The sequence below is a fragment of the Orcinus orca genome, chromosome 18 (genome assembly GCF_937001465.1).
Source record: "Orcinus orca chromosome 18, mOrcOrc1.1, whole genome shotgun sequence".
In the NCBI taxonomy this organism is placed as follows: domain Eukaryota; kingdom Metazoa; phylum Chordata; class Mammalia; order Artiodactyla; family Delphinidae; genus Orcinus; species Orcinus orca.
The window spans coordinates 45,048,313-45,070,304 of NC_064576.1; the positions used below are offsets into that span (position 1 = coordinate 45,048,313).

Consider the following 21,992-nt stretch of genomic DNA (forward strand, 5'->3'; position numbering starts at 1 on the left):
AAAGTGAGAGAATGTAAGAGACCGTGAGATGGCTAGACCTTGCGGCTGAATTGTAACGTAGTATACCACTAAATGTTTAACAGAATGAAGTAGAAGGAAAAGAGAGAGAATCATCTAAATATCCTTCTGTATATTTCATATGATATATGGGGAATAGGCTCAACTGAGAGAAAACTGGAATAGCTATTATGATTGTTGTCTCTGTAAAACATTTTGAAAGTTTGCCATCTAGAGTCAGACTTGGTACAAGTCCTCACCTGCTTTACTCTCACAGAAATCTTGATACTTCTCCCATTTGCTGTTTCCTCATCTCAGTAAATGGTATCATCATCCATCAAATTAAAAAAAAAGAAAAGTCACCACTGATTTCTGCCTTTACATCAACCCTCAGTTAAACTTATACCTATATCCACTCTTTTTTAGATTATTTTCCCATATAGGTATTGATTAGGGTATTGAGTAGAGTTCCCAGTGCTATACAGTGTGGTTTTTTTTTTTGTTTTTTGTTTTTTAAAAAAAAACAATCCCACACCATTTATTGTCATCTGGTAATAACATAAAGGTGAGCAAAACAATATGAATAAATGCTTTAGAACTACACTTCTAAAAAGCACACCTAAAAAATTGCACACCTAATTGTTGCCTTCTCAACAATTTTTCACTTCATTGATCATTTCTAGTTGGAGACACTTTGGAGCAGAGTAATGTTACCTCCTTTTAGCATGATCCAACCCAGTTGTTTTCTTGACTTTGTTTTAGAATGAATCTCTTCTGCATCATCTAATACGAGGTTCATATACTCATCAAAACCAATGATACAGCCCTCTATCCGCATATTCACTTGCTCATAAAGCCAGACCTGAATCCGAGATCTATTTTGCAAGTATCTGAAGATGAGATTGATTGGCTGCACCATCACCTTCTGCACCTTCTGGCCCTGGCCCCGATACGCCATGGTGGAAGCTCACAAAGACCACACTATCCTGCACACTCAGTGTGTTCTTTTCAATTATCTATTTTACATATAGTGGTGTGTATATGTCAATCCCGATCTCCCAATTTATCCCCCCCTTCCCCCTTGGTAACCATAAGTTTGTTTTCTATGTCTGTGACTCCATTTCAGTTTTGTAAATAAGTTCATTTGTACTATATTTTAGATTCCACATATAATTGATATCATAGGATATTTATCTTTCTCTGTCTGACTCTACTTTAAAATATATCTCAAATCTATTTTCTTTTCTTCCTATCCATTACCACCACCCCAGTCCAGGCTCTCCTTGTCTCACTAGGAGTTCAATATTAACAGATAACCAGTCTTATGTACTCTACTCTTGCCCACAATGAAATCATTCTTGTCACAGTAGGATAATTTACTTTTAAAAATGTAAATCAGCACTCATCAGTTCCCTGACTGAAATTCTCCAATGACCTTCTGCAGCCTGAATAAAAACATTTTCCAAACTACAACTTTCAGTGTCTTGAATGATTTATGTCTACTTATTTCTCCCATTTCTTCTGTTACCTCAGTCTAAGACCACCTGTTTCATTATTTATTTTTGTCCTCTTACTTGAATGTAGGTTTCAAGTTCATAGTAATTGAAACATGTTATGTAATTATATATACATAATTTATATACATCTTATACATATTATTGATATATGATAAATGAGCAAATGAATCCATGCAAGTCAGTTCTCTGCCTTCTCTACAGTTCCTTATGACACTAAGAGACCAGCCACAGTGACTCCAAGGGAAGTGCCCTAAAACCACTTTTCAGTGGCAACCACTTGTTCAGCTGGGACTCCAACCCAAAACTCTCCAGGCAAGACTGGACTGTGCTCTGCACACATTCCACTCTTGTACTTAAGAGTTTTATTATCATAATTGGCCTGGAAAATGGCAGAGACTAAGTAGCATTCTCTTATTTTAAGAGATGAGGCAACAAATCTAAAAGGGCATATTAGCATAAAGTGGCGTACTTTTGAAATATAGAGCTAATACATTGTTGAAAGTATATCTGTTCATTCATTCCATAGTCATTTATTATCTTACCAGACCATTTCAGGTTTTGTGGGGCCTGAGATATACAAAATTGGGGGTGAGGGATTCCTTTAATAAATACAAAAATTACTTTTTCAAGTTCCACTAAAGAGTGTGACTGTAAGAACACATGTCTAGGGTTTCTTCCTACTGTTTATGCAAATGAGGGGCCTGAAGTTTAAGTGTAATATGCTTGATGACAAATGGTGATCGGAGAGCCAACAAAACATTGTACCAGTCACTGGAATCAGTCGTGAAAGCTATCCCAGCTCTGAAGGAGGTGGTCAAAGGTGCAAAATTATAATAAATATCAAAATCGCTGGGGTCAAGTTAAGCCCAGGGTGTTTGGAAAGGACTAGGAAACTGGAGGACAGCTTGGGGAAGGCATTATGGAAGAAGTAACATTGTGACTGAGTGGTTTAGGTAAGACTTGTCCTGGCCAGGAAAATCGTCCTGGGAGGGGAGGGGAGAGGATGGTGTTAATGAAAATAAGATACAGCAGTGCATCAGACAGGGGCGATAGACTTTGCAAAAGTATCGAGATATAGAAGAGATTGGTAGACTTGTGAACTGTAAGTGCTTTGGTATCTGAGGAAGAAGCATCAAGCAATGATGAAATGATAGCAGAGAGCAGACATTTGTACAAAAGAAACTTTCATGTCACACTAAGGAGTCTGTTTTCTCCTGCAAGCCATTGAAGATGTTTAAACAGGGAAATGATGTGAGAAATACAAGTCTTAATAAGATTATTCCTTTGGTAATGTAGAAAATTGGTGGAAGCAGGGCAAGATTGAAAGCAAGGGGAATAGATGAAATGCTATTGTTGTAACCAATGAGGAGGAAAATGATAAAGACCTTGAAATAAGGGGTTGAAAGGATACCTACTTCCGGTTCATGTTTTTCATTCAAAGATGAATAGTTTAAAGAACACAAAATGTAGTGGGAATTTTACCCTCATTAATAACAGGAACATTGGTAAATTGAGTATCCTGGCTAGTTGTCTCTGATCTGCTCCTACTGTGCCAACCTTGGCAGTTAATCAAACCTCAGTTTTCTAGTCTGAGAGATGGTAGAACTGACCTAGATAATCTTTGAAGTTGCCTTGCAATTCTAAAATTCTATGGACTACACAGTTTTCCCCATTTCTATTATAGAGCTGTTATTTATTGCTCTTTTCTCTAAGTTAGGAAAAGAAAATGAGCTCATTAACTTGGAATTAATACTCCAGTTGTGCTGCCTTATATCTAGATTAAGTTACCATAGGTGCATGGGTTTATCTCTGGAATTTATATCCTGTTCCATTGAACTATATTTCTGTTTTTGTGCCAGTACTATACTGTCTTGATTACTGTAGCTTTGTAGTATAATCTGAAGTCAGGGAGCCTGATTCCTACAGCTCAGTTTTTCTTTCTTAAGATTTCTTTGGCTATTTGAGATCTTTTGTGTTTCCATACAAATTGTAAAATATTTTGTTCTAATTCTCTGAAAAATGCCATTGGTAATTTGATAGGGATTGCGACAAATATGTAGATTGCTTTGGATAGTATAGTCATTTTCACAATATCGTTTCTTCCAATCCAATAACATAGTATGTCTCTCCATCTGTTTGTGTCACCTTTGATTTCTTTCATCAGTATCTTATAGTTTTCTAAGTACAGGTTTTTTCCTCCTTAGGTAGGTTTATTCATAGGTATTTTATTGTTTATTATGTGATGGTAAATGGGATTGTTTCCTTGATTTCTCTTTTTGAAATTTGTTGTTAGTGTATAGGAATGTAAGAGATTTCTGTTCATTAATTTTGTATCCTGCAACTTTACCAAATTCATTGATTAGCTCTAGTAGTTTTCTGGTAGCCTCTTTAGGATTTTGTATGTATAGTATCAAGTCATCTGCAGTGACAGTTTTACTTCTTCTTTTCCAGTTTGGATTCCTTTTATTTCTTTTTCTTCTCTGATTTCTGTGGCTAGGACTTTCAAAACTTTGATGAATAATAGTAACAAGAGTGGACATCCTTGTCTTGGTCCTAGACTTAGAGGAAATGCTTTCAGTTTTTCACCATTGAGAATGATGTTTGCTGTAGGTTTGTCATATGTGGCCTTTATTATGTTGAGGTAGGTCCCCTCTATGCCCTGGAGTGTTTTGTTTTTTTTTTTAACATCTTTATTGGGGTATAATTGCTTTACAATGGTGTGTTAGTTTCTACTTTATAACAAAGTGAATCAGTTATACATATACATATGTTCCCATGTTTTTAACATAAATGGGTGTTGAATTTTGTCAAAAGCTTTTTCTGTATCCACTGAGATGATCATATGGTTTTTAGTCCTCAGTTTGTTCATGTGGTATCTCAAACTGATTGATTTGTGTATATTGAAAAATCCTTGCATCCCTGGGATAAATCCCACTTGATCATGGTGTACGATCTTTTTAATGTGTTGTTGGATTCAGTTTGCTAGTATTCTGTTGAGGATATTTGCATCTATGTTCATCAGTGTTATTGGCCTGTAATTTTCTTTTTTTTGTGATATCTTTGTCTGGTTTCGGATTAAGAATGATGGTGACCCCACAGAATGAGCTTGGGAATATTCTTTCCTCTGCAATTTTTTTGGAATACTTTGAGAAAGTGGTGTGAACTCTTCTCTAAATGTGTAATATAATTCACCTGTGAAGTTCTCTGGTCCTGGGTTTTTATTTGTTGAAAGATTTTAATCACAGTTTCAATTTCAGTACTTGTGATTGCTCTGTTCATATTTTCTATTTCTTCCTGGTTCAGTCGTGGAATGTTGTGCCTTTCAAAGAATTTGTCCATTTCTTCTAGGTTATCCATTTTATTGGTGTATAGTTGCCTGCAGTAGTCTCTTATGATCCTTTGTATTTCTGTGTTGACAGTTGTAACTTCTTTTTCATTACTAATTTTATTGATTTGAGTCCTCTCCCTTTTTTTCTTGATGAGTCTGGCTAAAAGTTCATCAATTTTGTTTATCTTTTCACAAAAGCAGCTTTTAGTTTCATTGATATTTTCTATTGTGTTCTTTGTTTCTATTCCATTTATTTCTTCTCTGTTCTTTATGATTTCTTTCCTTCTATTAATTTTGGGTTCTGGTTGTTCTTCTTTCTCTAGTTGCTTTAATTGTAAAGTTAGGTTGTTTATTTGAGATTCTTCTTATTTCTTGAGGTAAGATTGTATTCCTATAAACTTCCCTCTTAGAACTGCTTTTGATGTGTCCCATAGGTTTTGGATTGTGGTGTTTTCATTGTCATTTATCTCTGGGTACTTTTTGATTTCCTCTTTGATTTCTTCAGTGATCCGTTGGTTATTTAATAACATAGTGTTTAGCCCTCATGTGTTTGTGATTTTTACATTTTTTTCCTGAAATTGATTTCTAATCTCATAGCTTTGTGATCAGAAAAGTTGCTTGATATGATTTCAATTTTGGTATATTTACTGAGGCTTGATTTTTGGCCCCAGATGTGATCTACCCTGGAGAATGTTCCAGGTGCCCTTGAGAAAAAAATGTATTCTGCTGCTGTCACATGGAATGTCCTATAGTTATCAATAAAGCCTTTCTGTTCTAATCTGTCATTTAAGGCTTGTGTTTCCTTATTAATTTTCTGTCTGTATGATCTGTCCATTGATGAAAGTGGGGTGTTAAAGTCCCTTACTATTATTGTGTTACTGTCGATTTCCCCTTTTATGGCTGTTAGCATTTGCCTTTGTATTGAGGTGCTCCTATTTTGGATGCACATATATTTACAATAATTATATCTTCTTCTTGGATTAATCCCTTGATCATTATGTGGTGTCATTCCTTTTTTTCTTATAACAGTCTTTATTTTAAAGTGTATTTTGTTTTATATGAGTATTGTTACTCCAGCTTTCTTTTGATTTCCATTTGCATGGAATACCTTTTTTGATCCCCTCACTTTTAATTTGTATGTGTCCCTAGGTCTGAAGTGGGACTCTTGTAGACAATATATATACAGGTCTTGTTTTTGTATCCATTCAGCCAGCTTATGTCTTTTGGTTGGAGCATTTAATCCATTTACATTTAAAGTAATTATCAACATGTATGTTGATATTTTTATTGCCATTTTTAAAATTGTTTTGGTTTTTTTTGTAGGTCTTTTTTCTTCCTTTTCTCTTTTGTTCTCTTCTCTTGTGGTTTGATAAGCATCTTTAGTGTTATGTTTGGGTTACTTTTTCTTTTTTGTGTGTGTATCTATTGTAGTTTTTTTGTTTGCATTTCCCATTTCCCCTTCCTAGAGAAGTTCCTTTAGCATTTGTTGTAAAGCTGGTTTGGTAGTGCTGAATTTTCTTTGTTTTTGCTTGTCTGTAAAGCTTTTGATTTCTCTGTTGAATCTGAATGAGTGCCTTGCTGGGTAGAGTAATCTTGGTTGTAGGTTTTTTCCCTTTCATCACTTTAAATATATCATGCCACTCCCTTCTGGCCTGCAGAGTTTCTGCTGAAAAATGAGCTGATAACCTTATGGGGATTCCCTATCATGTTACTTGTTCTTTTCTCTTGTTGTTTAAATTTTTTTTTTTGTATTTAATTTTTGTTAATTTGATTAATATGTGTCTCAGCATGTTTCTTCTTGGGTTTATCCTGTATGGGACTCTCTGCACTTCCTGGACTTGGGTTTATATTTCCTTTCCTATGTTAGGAATTTTTTTTTATTATAATTTCTTCAAATATATTCTCAGGCCCTTTCTCTTTTTCTTCTCCTTCTGAGACCCCTATAATTCAAATGTTGATGTATTTCATGTTGTCCCAGAGATCTCTGCGGCTGTCCTTATTTGTTTTCATGTTTTTTTCTTTATTCTGTTTCACAGCAGTGATTTCCACCATTCTGTCTTCTAGCTCACTTATCCATTCTTCTACCTCAGTTATTTTGCTATTGTTTGCTTCTAGTGTATTTTTCCATTTCAGTTATTGTATGTTCATCTCTGTTTATGTGTTCTTTATTTCATCCTGGTCTTCATTAAACATTTCTTATGTCTTCTCAATTCATGCCTCCATTCTTTTTCCAAGATCTTGGATCCTTTTTACTATCATTACTCTGAATACATTTTAAGGTAGATTGCCTATCTCCTCTTCATTTGGTTGTTATTGTAGGTTTTTTTCTTGCCTCTTTGTCTGCAAAATATTCCTTTGTCACCTCATTTTATCAGAAATTCTGTGTTTGTGGTCTCCTTTCTGCAGGCTACAGGATCGCAATTTCTCTCGCTGCTGGTGTCTGCTCCCTGGTAGCTGAGGTTGGTCTAGAGGCTTGTGCCATTATCCCCTTGATAGAAGGTTTGACTGGTGTTGTGGTGCCCAAAGCCTGCCCTGGATATTGAGCAAGGCCTGCCCTTTGCTATGTGATTGCTACTGCCCTGGCAGGGGTGGAGTCTGATCCTTAGTTATTGGAGTAGAGACCCCCACATCTGTTTCTTAACTGTGTTTCTGATCTGTGGTGCAAAGTAGACAGGATTGGAGCACACCCACTGGAAGGGAATCCAGTGAGTATTCCTCCTCTGGAGTTGTTCACCTGTGAATGTGCTCTGTTGTGTCCCCTTTTGGCCATTGCGTGGGCTCACAAAGTACACTGTTGTTAACACTGTTCTTGGTCCCACCTTAACTGTGAGTATGCTGGCAATTGGCACTGGTGTCTCTCAGGCATTAATTTCACCAGGCCACCAGTGCAGATCCACTGAGGTCAGGTCCCAAGACTAGTAGTTGTGCACCTGGACCTGTTGTGGGAGGTATGGAGGAAACTTAGACATCTGACCCAACCACCATGAGTATATGCCCACAAAGCCCACAGATGCTAAAGTCAGACCTATCTCAGCTGCAGGAGTGCTTGTTGTCCATTTGGACATTCTGCAGATGCTGAATTTAGGAAGCCACCGGCAGAGGTGTAATTTTGTGGTTTGTGCAGCTGTGAGGAGGAATTTCAGCTCTTCTCCTTTAGTCACACAGCCCCTGGGGCTCAACTGTGGTTTCAGCCCCACCTCTGTGTGTGTTGCTCCCACCAGAGTCTCCTCCAGAAGTTGCATGAGCACAGAAGCCTATCAGGCAGGAAGGAACCGAGGCACCAATCAGGGAGAGCAGGCCACCCAGGTGGGAGAATGCTGGGGTAGCAATTGGAACGCACAAGTCCATCAGGTAGCAAATGGGGTGAGTGGGTAGCCCAGGCAGCTGGGGGGGGCAGGGGTATGCAAGCCAGCTCCGGTGGGACCCCTCCCTAGTGCCAGTGGAGGAGGGGCCAATGCATGAGGAGAGTGACTGCAATGGTGGTCCTGCCCTTTTTGCATCACTCAACAGTAGTGCTTTGTTTCTGTGGTAGTCCAGGATTCCTCCTTGAGCATTCCCAATTGTGGAGCTCCCCACTCCTGTCACCTCAGTCTGTCTCTTCCCAGCCAACAGCATTCCCCTCACTGGGTCTGCTCTTCAAACCCCACATTCCAGCACGCAGTCCTTGTGTGCACTGGCAGACACCTGTCTCAGGCTGAGACATGCAGGGCTGTGGCATGGACCATCTGCATGGATATCACTCTGTACTGCCTGTCCCAGACTTGTTTCTGGGCTCTCCTCTAAGCCCCCAAAGTTCTCCTTCTGTCCCAGATGATCTCCCTGCTGGTAAGGGGACTTTCCCAGGTGCAGGAAACTCTTCTCACCTTCAGCTCTCCACTAGGAGTTCAGGTCCCATCCTGCTTCCTCTCCTCTTCCTTTTCCCTTCTTGTTTCATTCATCCTACCCAGTTATGTGAGGATGTTTTTTGTCATTTTAGGTGTCCAAGGTCTTCTGCTACTGTTCAGCAGGTGCTCTGTGAGAATTTTTTCATTTGTAAATGTATTCTTGATGCATTTGTAGGGAGAGATGAACTCCATGTCCTCCTACCCCACCACCATCTTGGCAAGGCTCTCTTTTCCATTTAAAGTCTCTTCAACCTTTCTTGTACGGCTAGTCTAGTGGTGATGAACTTATCTTTTGCTTGTCTGGGAAACTCTTTATCTCTCCTTTAATTCTGAATGAAAACCTTCCCAGAAAGAATATTCTTGGTAGTAAATTTTTACTTTTCAGTACTTTGGAATATTGTGCCAGTCCATTCTGAGATACAAAGTTTCTGCTGAAAAATCAGTGCATAGTCTTGAGGTTCTCTAGGTCATAGATGCTTTTTTTTTTTTTCCTCTTACTGCTTTTAAGATCTCTCTTTACCTTTAAATTTTCACATTCTAATTATAATGTGTCTTGGTGTGGATCTCTTTAGGTTCCTATTGTTTGAGATTGTCTGTGCTTCCGGAGCATGAATGTCTGTTTCTTTCACTAGGTTAGAGAAATTTTCAGCCATTATTTCCTCATATAAGTTTTAATGTTCCTTTTCTTTCTTTTCTCCTTCTGGGATCCCTGTAATGTAAATGCTAGTATGCTTGATGAATTCCCAAAAGTCGCTTAACCTATTCTCATTTTTTAAATCTTTTTTTTCTCTTTTGCTATTCTGATTGGTTGATTTTCACTACCCTCTCTTCCAGATCACTGCATCTTCTAATCTACTGTTGATTCTCTCTAGTGTATTTTTCATTTCAGTTATTATGTTCTTCAGTTCTGATTGGTTCTTTTTTATATTTTCTATCTCTTTGTTGAAGTTCTCATTGCGTTCATCCATTCTTTTTTTTTTTTTTTTTAACCTGTGACTCATTTATTTTGTAACTGGAAGTTTGAACCTCTTAAATTCCCTCACCATCTTCACTCATCTCCTCAACTCCTCCTCTCTGGGAACCACCTGTTTTTTCTCTGTATCTATCAGTCTTTATCTGTTTTGTTTGTACATTTTTTTTTAGATTCCACATATAAGTGTAATCATACAGTATTTGTCTTTCTCTGTTTGGCTTATTTCACTTAGCATAATACACTCTAGGTCCACCCATATTGCTGCAAATGATGAGATTTCATATTTTTATGATTCAGAAATATGCCATTGTATATATAAACCATATCTTCTTTATCCATTCATCTATCAGTGGTCACTTAGATTGCTTCCATATCTTGGTTATTGTAAATAATGCTGCAATATGTAATGAACATAGGGGTGCATATATCTTTTTGAATTAGTGTTTTCCTTTTCTTTGAATAAATACCCAGGTTTGGAATTGCTGTATCATATTGTAGTTCTACTTTTAACCTTTTTGAGGACCATCCATACTTTTTTCCATAATGGCTGCACCAATTACATTCCCACCAACAGTGCACAAGAGTCTGGTTTTCTCCACATCCTCACCAACCCTTTTTATCTGATGTCTTTTTGATAATAGCCATACTGACAGGTGTGTGGTGATATGTCACTGTGGCTGTGACTTGTATTTCCCTGATGATTAGTGATGTTGAGAATCTTTTCATGTGTCTATTGGCTATCTGTACGTCTCCTTTGGAAAAATGTCTATTCAGGTCCTCTGTCCCTGCATTAATTTGTTTGCTAGTATTTTTTGATGTTGAGTTGTATGAGTTATATATATATATGTTTTGGATATCAACTCCACATCAGATATTTCATTTGTAAATATCTTCTTCCATTCAGTAGGTGGCCTTCTCATTTTGTTGATAGTCCTTTCACTGTGCAAAAGCTCTTTAGTTTGATGTAGTCACTTTGTTTATTTTTTCTCTTCTTTTCCTTGCCTGAAGAAACAGAGCCAAAAATACCTTGCAAAACCAATGCCAATGCGTGTACTGTCTATGTTTTCTTCAAGGAGTTTTAAGTTTCAAGTAATACATTAAAATATATAATTCAGGGCTTCCCTGGTGGAGCAGTGGTTGAGAGTCCGCCTGCCGATGCAGGGGACACTGGTTCGTGCCCCGGTCTGGGAAGATCCCACATGCCGTGGAGCGGCTGGGCCCGTGAGCCATGGCCGCTGAGCCTGCGCGTCCGGAGCCTGTGCTCCGCAACGGGAAAGGCCACAACAGTGAGAGGCCCACATACCGCAAAAAAAATATATATATATATATATATATATAATTCATACTTTGTATGATGAAAAAGTAGTCAAATTTGATTCTTTTGCATTTAGCTGTCCAGTTTCCTAAACCTTTTATTGAGGAGGCAATCTTTTCTCCATTGTATATTCTTACTTCCTTTGTCATAGATTAATTGTTGATAAAAGTGTGGGTTCTTTTCTGAGCTCTCTGTTTTATTCCATTGATAGATGTGTCTGTGTTTGTGCCAGTAACATACTGTTTCTGATGACTACAGTTTTGCAGCATAGTTTGAATTCAGGGAGGGTATTACCTCCAGGTTTTTTCTTCCTCTAGATTGTTTTGGCTTTTAAGGCTTTTTCATGTTTCCAAAAATTTTAGAATGACTTCTCCCAGTTTTGTGAAAAACTTGGTTTGTGATTTGAAAGACGTTGCATAAAATCTGTATGTAACCTTGATAGTATGGTCAGTTTAACAATATTAATTATTCCAGTCCATAAACAAGATCTATCTCTCCATTTGTTTGCATTGTCTTAAATATCTTTCATAGATATATTTTTCCAAGTACAGGTCTTTTACATCCTTTGTTAGATTTATTCCAGGTTATTTTATTTTTGATGCAACTGTAAATGAAATTGTTTTAAAATTTTCTCTGTCTGATAATTTGTTGTTAGTGTATAGAAATGCAACTGATTTTTTATACTAATTTTGTACCTGCAAGTTTCCTGAATTCATTGATATGTTCAAATGTTTTTTTTCATGGTGCCTTTAGTATTTTCTATACATATAGTATAATGTCATCTGCAGACAGTGACAACTTCACTTCTTCCTTTAGAATTTGGATGTATTTTATTTCTTTTTCTTTTCTGATTGCTGTTGTTAGGACTTCCAATACTATGTTGAATAAATGTTGCAAGACTGGGCATCCTTGTCTTATTCCTAATCATAAAAGTAATGCTTTCAACTTTTCACCATTGAGTATGATGTTAGCTGTGGGCTTGTCACACATGGTCTTTATTATATTCAGGTATGTTCCCTTGATATCCACTATGTGGAGAGTTTTTAAGATTAAGATTGTTGAATTTTGTCAAAATATTTTCCTACATCTATTGAGATGATCATAATATTATTATACTTCAATTTGTAACTGTGGGGTATAACATGGTTTGACTTGCAGATATTGAATCATATTTGCATCCCTAAGATAAATCCCATTGGATCATGATGTATAATATTTTTAATGAATTGATAAATTTGGCTTGCTAATATTTTATTTAGGATTTTTGTTCTATGTGCATCAGTGATATTGGCCTATAATTTTCTTTTTTAGTAGTGTATTTGTCTAGTTTTGGATTCAGGGTGATGCTAAACTTTTGAATAAGTTGAGAACAATTTCCTCCTCTTCAATTTTGTGGAATAGTTTGAGAAGGATAGGTACTAGTTCTCCTTAATGTTTTTAGCAGAATTACCCTTGAAGCCAACTGGTCCTAGACTTTTTTGTTGTTGGAATTTTTTTATTACTGATTCAAATTCATTACTGGTAATTGCTCTCTTTACAGTTTTTTTATTCTTACTGATTCATTCTTTGGAGATTGTACATTTCTAGAAGTTTGTTCATTTCTTTTAGGCTGTCTGTGTACTTGTTCATAGTTATCTATTATGATCCTTTGTATTTCTATGGTGTTGATTTTAATTTCTCCTTTTTCACTTCTAATTTTATTGAGTTGGCTCCTCTCTATTTTTTATTGATGAATATGGTTAACAGTTTATCAATTTTGTTTATCTTTTCAAAGAACCTGATCTTAGTTTCATTGACCTTTTCTATTGTTTTTTAGTCTCTATTTCATTTCTTTCTGCTCTGATCTTTATTATTATTTGTTTTCTGCTAACTTTGTGTTTTGCTTTTCTTCTTTTTCCAGTTTCTTTAGATAAAATGTAAAATTGTTTATTTGAGGTTTTTCATATTTCAAGAGATAGGCTTTTATTGCTATAAGCTTCTTTCTTAGAACTGTTTTTGCTAAATCCCATGGATTTCAGGTCATTGTGTTTTATTTTTCTTTTGTCTACAGTCATTATTGATATCCTCTTCGACTCATTTATAAACCCATTGTGTTTTTCTTTTTTACTAGTATATTGTTAACCCTCCAAATTTTGTGTTTTTTTCAGTCTTTTTTCTTTTTGTTGATTTTTTCATCTCACACTATTGTGGTAAAAAATAATGCTTGATGTGATTTCAGTCTTCTTAAATTTATTAAGAAGACTTGTTTTGTGGACTAGAATATGATTTATTTTAGAGTATATTCCATGTGTACTTGAAAGCAATTTGTATTCTGCTGCTTTTGAATGGAATGTTTTATATATATATCATATATCTTTCTAATGAGTCTTTTAAGGACAGTGTTTCTTTATTGATTTGCTATATGATCTATATATTGCTTTATATATATGATCTTTCCATTGATGTAAGTGGGGTGTTAAAATACCCTACTCTTATAGTGTTATCATAAATTTCTCCCATTATGTCTGTTAATATTTGCTTGATGTATTTAGGTGCCCCCAAGTTGGGTGCATATATAGTTACAACTGTTATATCTTCTGGTTGTAATGATCCTTTTTAACATTATGTAATACCTTCTTTTTCTCTTGTCTTTGTTTTAAAGTGTACTTTCTCTATAAAAGTATTGCTAACCTGGCTTTCTTTCCATTTCCATTTGCAAGGAGTAACTTTTTGCTTCCCCTCACATTCAGTCCATGTGTCTCTTTAGATATAAAGTGAGTCTCTTGTAGGAAGCATATAGATGGGTCTTGTTTTTACATAGTTAATGAATGTCTTTTTAAATTAATTTTTATTGCAGCATAGTTGTTTCACAATGTTGTGTTAGGTTCTGCTGTACAGCAAAGTGAATCAGTTTTACATATATATACATAACCACTCTTTTTTAGATTCTATTCCCATATAGGTCACAGCAGATTATTGAATAGAGTTTCCTGTGCTATATTGTGGACTCTTATTGGTTAGATGTTTCATATATAGTAGTGAGTATATGTCAATACAAATCTCTCAATTTATCTCTCCTCATATCCTTTCCCCTTTGGTAACCATAAGTTAGTTTCCTACATCTGTGACTCTATTTCTCTTTCATCAAAAGTCTCATTTGTATGACTTTTTTAGATTCCACATATAAGCAATATCATATATTTGTCATTCTATTTCTGACTTACTTCACTCAGTTTGACAATCTCTAGCTTCATCCATTTTGCTGCAAATAGCTTTATTTCATTCTTTGCTGTGGCTGAGTAATATTCAGTTGTATATATGTACCATGTCTTCTTTATCTGTTCCTATGTTGATGGACATTTCAGTTGCTTCCAGGTCTTGGATGGTGTAAATGGTGCTACAAAGAATATTTAGATACATGTATCTTTTAGAATTATGGCTTTCTCCATGTTTGTAGAGGTCTGATGATGGTCATTCTGACTGGTATGAGGTGATACATTATTTTAGTTTTGATTTGCATTTATCTAATAGTGATGTTGAGATCATTTCATTTGCCTCTTGTCCAGTTGAATGTCTTTGGAGAAATGTCTATTTAGATCTTCCACCCATTTGTTTGATTGGGTTGTTGGTTTTTATGATATTGAGCTGCATGAGCTGTTTGTATATTTTGGAGATTAATCCCTTGTTGATCACTTTGTTTCCAAATATTTTCTTCCATTCTGAGGATTTTCTTTTCATTTTGTTTATGGTTCCCTTTGCTGTGCAAACACTTTTAAGTTTCACTGAGTCCCATTTGTTTATTTTTGTTTTTATTTTCATTACTCTAGGAGGTGGATCTCTTTCTGCAATTTATGTCAGAGAGTGTTCTGCCTTTGTTTTCTTCTAAGAGTTTTAGAGTATCCAGTCTTACATTTAGGTCTTTAATCCATTTTGAGTTTATTTTTGTGTATGGTGTTAAGGTGTGTTTTAATTTCATTCTTTTACATGTAGCTGTCCAGTTTGCACAAAACCACACATTGAAGAGACTGTGTTTTCTCCATTGTATATTCTTGCCTCCTTTGTCATAGATTAGGTGGCCATAGATGCATGGGTTTATCGCTGGTCTTTCTATCCTATTTCTATCCATTGATCTATATTTCTATTTTTGTACCATACTGTTTTGATTACTGTAGCTTTGCAATATAGTCTGAAGTCAGGGAGCCTGATTTCTCCAGCTCCTTTTTTTCTTTTTTTAACATCTTTATTGGAGTATAATTGTTTTACAATGGTGTGTTAGCTTCTGCTTTATAACAAAGTGAATCAGCTATACATATACCTATATCTCCATATCTCTTCCCTCTTGTGTCTCCCTCCCTCCAACCCTCTCTATCCCACCTCTCTAGGTGGTCACAAAGCACCAAACTGATCTTCCTGTGCTATGAGGCTACTTCCCACTAGCTATTGATTTTACATTTGGTAGTGTATATATGTCCATGCCAATCTCTCACTTTGTCCCAGCTTACCCTTCCCCCTCCTCATGTCCTCAAGTCCATTCTCTAGTAGGTCTGCACCTTTATTCCCATCCTGCCCCTAGGTTCTTCATAACCTTTTTTTTTTTTTTTTTTAGATTCCATATATATGTGTTAGCATATGGTATTTGTTTTTCTCTTTCTGACTTACTTCACTCTGTATGACAGACTCTAGGTCCATCCACCTCACTACAAATAACTCAATTTCGTTCCTTTTTATGGCTGAGTAATATTCCATTGTATATATGTGCCACATCTTCTTTATCCATTCACCTGTTGATGGACACTTAGGTTGCTTCCATGTCCTGACTATTGTAAATAGATACAGCTTTGACTATTTGGCATCTTTTATGTTTCCATACAAATTGTAAAATATTTTGTTTTAATTCTGTGAAAAATGCCATTGGTAATTTGATAGGGATTATAATGAATCTGTAGATTACTTTGGATAGTATTGTCATTTTGACAGTATTGATTCTTCCATTCTAAGAACATGTCATATCTCTCCATCTGTTTGTGTTCTTTTATTTCTTTCATCAATATCTTATAGTTTTCAGAGTACAGGTCTTTTTCTTCCTTATGTATGTTTATTCTTAGGTATTTTATATTTTTTGTGTGATGGTAAATGGGATTGTTTCCTTAAATTCTCTTTTTGATCTTTCTTCGTAGTGTGTAGGAATGAAAGAGATTTCTGTGTATCAATTTTGTATCCTGCAACTTTAGCAAATTCATTGATGAGGTCTAGTAGTTTTTGGTAGCATCTTTAGGATTTTCTATGTATAGTATCATATCTGCAAACAGTAACAGTTTAATTTTTTTTTTTTAATTTGGATTCATTTTATTTCTTTTTCATCTCAGATTGCTGTGGCTAGGACTTCCAAAACTATGTTGAATAAAAGTGGACACAGTGGACAGCCTTATTTATTCCTGATCTTAGAGGAAATACTTTCAGCTTTTCACCACTGAGAATGATGTTTGCTGTGGGTTTGTCGTATATGGCCTTTATTATGTTGAGGTATGTTCCCTCTATGCCCACTTTCTGGAGTGTTTTTATCATAAATCGGTGTTGAATATTGTCAAAAGCTTTTTCGGCATCTATAGAGATGACCATATCCTTTTTTTTTTTTAAACATCTTTATTGGAGTATAATTGCTTTACAGTGGTGTGTTAGTTTCTGCTTTATAACCATCTCACACTGGTCAGAATGGCGATCATCAAAATATCTACCAACAATAATTGCTGGAGAGAATGTGGAGAAAAGGGAACACTCTTGCCCTGTTGGGAATGTAAATTGATACAGCCACTATGGAAAACAGTATGGAGGTTCCTTTAAAAACTAAAAATAAAATTACCATATGACTCAGCAATCCCACTGCTGGACATATACCCTGAGAAATCCATAATTCAAAAAGAGTCATGTACCAAAATGTTCACTGCAGCTCTATTTACAATAGCCAGGACATGGAAGCAACCTAAGTGTCCATCGACAGATGAATGGATAAAGAAGATGTGGCACATATATACAATGGAATATTACTCAGCCATAAAAAGAAACGAAATTGAGTTATTTGTAGTGAGGTGGATAGACCTAGAGTCTGTCATACAGAGTGAAGTAAGTCAGAAAAAGAAAAACAAATACCATATGCTAACACATATATATGGAATCTAAAAAGAAAAAGAAAAGACCATATCCTTTTTACTTTTCAGTTTCTTAATGTGGTGTATCACATTGTTTAATTTACATACGTTGAAGAATCCTTGCATCCCTGGGATAAATCCAACTGCATAATGTTGTATGGTCCTTTTAATGTGTTGTTGGATTTGATTTGCTAGTATTTTGTTGAGGATTTTTATATCTATCTTCATCAGTGATATTGACCTGTAATTTTTGTTTTTGTGTGATATATTTGTCTGCTATTGGTATCAGTGTACTGGTGGACTTGTGGAGTGAGCTTGGGAGTGTTCCTCCCTCTATAATTTTTTGGAATACTTTGAGAAGGAGTGGTGTTAACTCTTCTCTAAATGTTTAATAGAATTCACCTGTGAAGCCATCTTGTTCTGGACTTTTGTTGGAAATTTTTTAATCACAGTTTCATTTTCAGTACTTGTGATTACTCTGTTCCAATTTTCTATACTTCCTGTTTTAGTCTAGGAAAGTTGTACCTTTCTAAGAATTTCCCCATTTCTTCTACGTTATCCATTTTATTGGTGTATATTTGGCTGTAGAAGACTTTTATGATCCTTTGTATTTCTGTGGTGTCCATTGTAACTTCTCCTTTATCATTTCTAATTTGATTGATTTGAGTCCTCTCCCTTTATTTCTTGATGAGTCTGGCCAAAGGTGTATCAATTTTGTTTACCTTCTCGCAGAAGAAGCTTTTCATTTCATTGATCATTGTTATTCTTTTCTTCATTTCTATTTCATTTGTTTCTGCTCTGTTCTTTATGATTTCTTTTCTTCTACTACCTATTGGTTTTGTTTGTTCTTTCTCTATTTGCTTTAGTTGTAATGTCAGGTTGTTTATTAGGGCATTTTCATATTCCCTGAGGTAAAATTGTATTGCTAGAAACTTCCCTCTTAGTACTGCTCTTGCTGTATCCCATAGGTTTTGGATCATCATGATTTCATGCTCATTTGTGTCTAGGTATTTTTTGATCTCATCTTTAATTTCTTCCGTGATCAATTGGTGTTTAGTTACATATTGTTTAGCCTCCATATGTTTGTGTGTTTAAAGTTCTTTCTTCTGCAATTGATTTCTAATCTCATGGTCCTGTGGTCAGAAAATATGCTTGATATGATTTCCATTTTCTGAAATATACCAAGCCTTGATTTGTGGTCCTAGATGTGATCTATCCTGGAGAATGTTCCAGGTGCCCTTGAGAAAAACGTGTATTCTGCTACTTTCACATGGAATGTCCTAGTTATCATTAAAGTCTTTCTGGTCTAATGTGTCATTTAAGGCTTGTGTTTCCTTATTAATTTTCTGTATGATCTGTCCATTGATGAAAGTGGGGTGTTAAAATCCCCCACTATTATTGTGTTACTGTCGATTTCCCCTTTTATGGCTGTTAGCATTTGCCTTACGTATTGAGGTGCTCCTATGTTGGATGCCTATCTATTTACAATTGTTATATCTTCTTGGATCGATCCCTTGAAGGACATTAAGTAGTGTCCTGCTTTGTCTCTTGTAATAGTCTTTATTTAAAGTCTATTTTGTGTGATATGAGAATTGCTACTCTAGTTTTCTTTTGATTTCCATTTGCATGGAATATCTTTTTCCATCCCCTCACTTTCAGTGTGTATATGTCCCCAGGTCTGAAGTGGGTCCTTTGTAGATGGCATATCTATGGGTCTTGTTTTTGTATCCATTCACCTAGTCTATGTCTTTTGGTTGGAGCATTTAATCCATTTACACTTAAGGTAGTTATTGATACGTATGTTCCTATTGCCATTTTCTTAATTGTTTGGGGTTTTTTTTTTGTAGGTCTTTTTTCTTCCCTTCCTCTTTTGTTCTCTTCTCTTGTGTTGTAAAGCTGGTTTAGTAGTGCTGATTTCTCTTAGTTTTTGCTTGTCTGTAAAGTTTTGATTTCGCTCTTGAAGCTGAAAGAGAGCCTTCCTCGGTAATCTTGGTTGTAGGTTTTTCCCTTTCATCACTTTAAATATATCATGCCTCTTCCTTCTGACCTGCAGAGTTTCTGCTGAAAAATCAGCTGATAGCCTTATGGGGTCCCCTTTTATGTTATTTGTTGTTTTTCCCTTGTTGCTTTTATATTTTTTCACTGTCTTTAATTTTTATCAGTTTTATTAATGTGTCTCAGCATGTTCCTCCTTGGGTTCATCTTGTGTGGGATTGTCTGTGCTTCCTGGACTGGAGTTTCCTTTCTCATGTTAGGGAAGTTTTCAGTTATAATACCTTCAAATGTTTTGCAGCACTTTCTCTTTCACTTCTCCTTCTGGGACCCCTATAATGTGAATGGTGGTGTGTTTTAATATTGTCCCAGTTGTCTCTGAGATGGTCCTCAATTCTTTTCATTCTTTTTTTTTTTATTCTCTTCTGTGGCAGTGAGTTCCACCACTTTGTCTGCCAGCTCACTTATCTGTTCTTCTGCCTCAGTTATTCTGTTATTGATTCCTTTTACTGTATTTTTTTAAATTTCAGTTATTGTATTGTTCATCTCTGTTTGTTTGTTCTTTAAATCTTGTAGTTCCTTTTTAAACATTTTTTGTACCTTCTCAATCTGTGCCTCCTTTATTTTTTGGAGACTTTTGATCATCTTTATGTCAACTACAAATTGGCACTTGCCATGGGCACTTGCCATCTACCTATACAAGGATTAAATTTTGCGCCGATGCAGATGCTTACTTTCAACACCTCCTGAAAGGAATTCAGGGTGGAGATCATGAATGAGGCACCCTGTGCTCTGAGAAAAACTGGCAGAACATGTCTTCAGATAGATATTTTCAGGGGCTGATTTTATGCACCCAATTCTTGCATCTCCTCATATCTAGAAAAGCATTAAATGTCTTCATGGTGACGTCTGCTCCTCATGACTAGCAGAAACCCTCATAAGACCTTCTCCAAACAAATATGTGTTTGATTGCATGTACTCCATCTTCACCAAAATCATATATATGCTGACCTTCCACCCTACCTCTTTGGAGTAGTTTCTCAGAGTTATCTGAAATGCTGTTTCTCAGGCTATAGTCCACATTTTGCCCCAAATAAAACTTAAGTCACAACTCTCATGTTGTACATTTTTTAAGTCTGAATTTATTATCATTACTCTGAATAGTTTTTCAAGTAGACTGACTATCTTCTCTTCATTTGGTTGTTCCTGTGGGTTTTTATCTTGATCCTTCTTTTGCAACATATTTTTTGTCATCTCATTTTGTCTTTTTACTGTGTTTGTGGTCTCCTTTCCACAGGCTACAGGACTGTAGTTCCTCTTGCTTCTGGCCTCTGTCCCCTTGTGGGTGAGTTTGGACCAGGTACTTGTGCAGGGTTCCTGGTGGGAGGGACTTGTGCCTGTCCTCTGTTTGGTGGAGCTGGGTCTTGTCCCTCTGATGGGCAAGACCACATCAAGAGGTGTGTTTTTAGTTGTCTGTGAATTCTGTACACCTTTAGGCAGCCTATCTTCTGCTGGGTGGGGCTGTGTTGCTATCTTGGTGGCTGTTTGGTTTGAGTCTTTCCAACACTGGAGCCTGCAGGTTGTTGGGTAGGGCTGGGTCTTGGTGCCAAAATGTTTATCTCTAGGAGAGCTCACCCTGATCAATACTGCCTCAGACTTACACTCCCAATGTCCTTGTCCTCACAGTGAGCTATAGTTGACCTTTGCCTCCTCAGGACACCCTCCAAGATCCAAAGGTAGGAGTAGCCCCAGTTCCTATGGATGTACTGCTTTGTGCTGGATCCCAGTGCACGTGAAACCTTGTGTGTGTCCTTCAAGAGTGGAGTCTCTATTTCCCCCTGTCCTGTGGAGCTCCTGCACTCAACCCATGCTTGCCTTGAAGGCTAAATGCTCTCGGGGTCCTTCCATCAATGCCAGATTCTCAGACTGTCTTGGAGGGCTATTTTTATGTGGGAACGTCTCTCTGTGTAGTCTCAGTGTGTTTAACATTTTTTGGTGCAAGTGTTGTTTTTAGTATAGATATCTGCCATCTCTTTCCTCAGTGTATGCAGGCCATTATCCCTTTTATAAGAGGTGTGACTTATGCTGTGACCAGAGCCTGCACTGGATATTGAGCAGGGCCTCCCTTTTGCTCTGTGGTTTTCACTGTCAGAGGTGGGTTCTGCTCCCTAGTTGTTGTAGTAGAGGTTCCCAGATCTGTTTCTTCACTGTATTTCTGATCTGTTGTGTGAGGTACATGGGATTGGAGCACTCCCACTATTAGAGAAGTCACTGAGTATTCCTATTCTTGAGCTGTTCACCTGTGGATGTGCTCTGTTGTGTCACCTTTCATCTGTTGGGAGAGCTCTCAGATTACACTGCTCTCAACCCAACCTTAACTGTGGGTATGCCAACAATTGACCCTAGTGTCTCTGAGATGTTGTTTTCACCAGGCCACCAGCATAGATCCACTGCAGTCAGGTCCTAGGATTGCAGTAATCATGGATCTGGACCCACTGTGTGTGATATTGAGGTATCTCAGAATGTGGCCTGGCCCAACCCCCACATGTATGTTACCACAAAGTCTACAGCTGCTAAAGCTAGACCCACTGTGGGAGCACTTGTTGTCCATTTAGATGTTCTGTAGCTATTGAGTTTACAAAGCTGGTCATGGGGATGTAAATTTGAAGTTTGCACAGCTGCAAGGAGAGATTTCAGCTTTTCTTCCTTGGTTGCATAGCCCCTAGTGGTCAGCTGTGGCTTCAGCCCCACCTCTATGTGTGGGCCACCCACAGGTGTTTGCTCCTGAGGCTGCCTTGGAGCACACAAGTCTGCTCTGGAAAGGAATGGGTGCAGAGACAGCAGTGACTGGGGTCACAGGA

The 21,992-nt window shown here is 36.7% G+C and overlaps 1 protein-coding gene across 1 annotated transcript; it reads right to left on the reverse strand.

Annotated features, from left to right (window-relative positions):
* Nucleotides 1-645: 645 nt before the first annotated feature.
* Nucleotides 646-988, reverse strand: LOC101279667 (small nuclear ribonucleoprotein E-like). Its single transcript, XM_033405912.2, has one exon. It carries the CDS (start codon nucleotides 953-955, stop codon nucleotides 677-679), a length of 279 nt encoding a protein of 92 aa, XP_033261803.1. The 5' UTR covers nucleotides 956-988; the 3' UTR covers nucleotides 646-676.
* Between the last annotated feature and the right edge of the window lie 21,004 nt (nucleotides 989-21,992).

Excerpts from the sequence above, each read along its gene's own strand:
- LOC101279667 (XM_033405912.2), bottom strand. The coding sequence starts at position 955 with ATGGCGTATCGGGGCCAGGGCCAGAAGGTGCAGAAGGTGATGGTGCAG.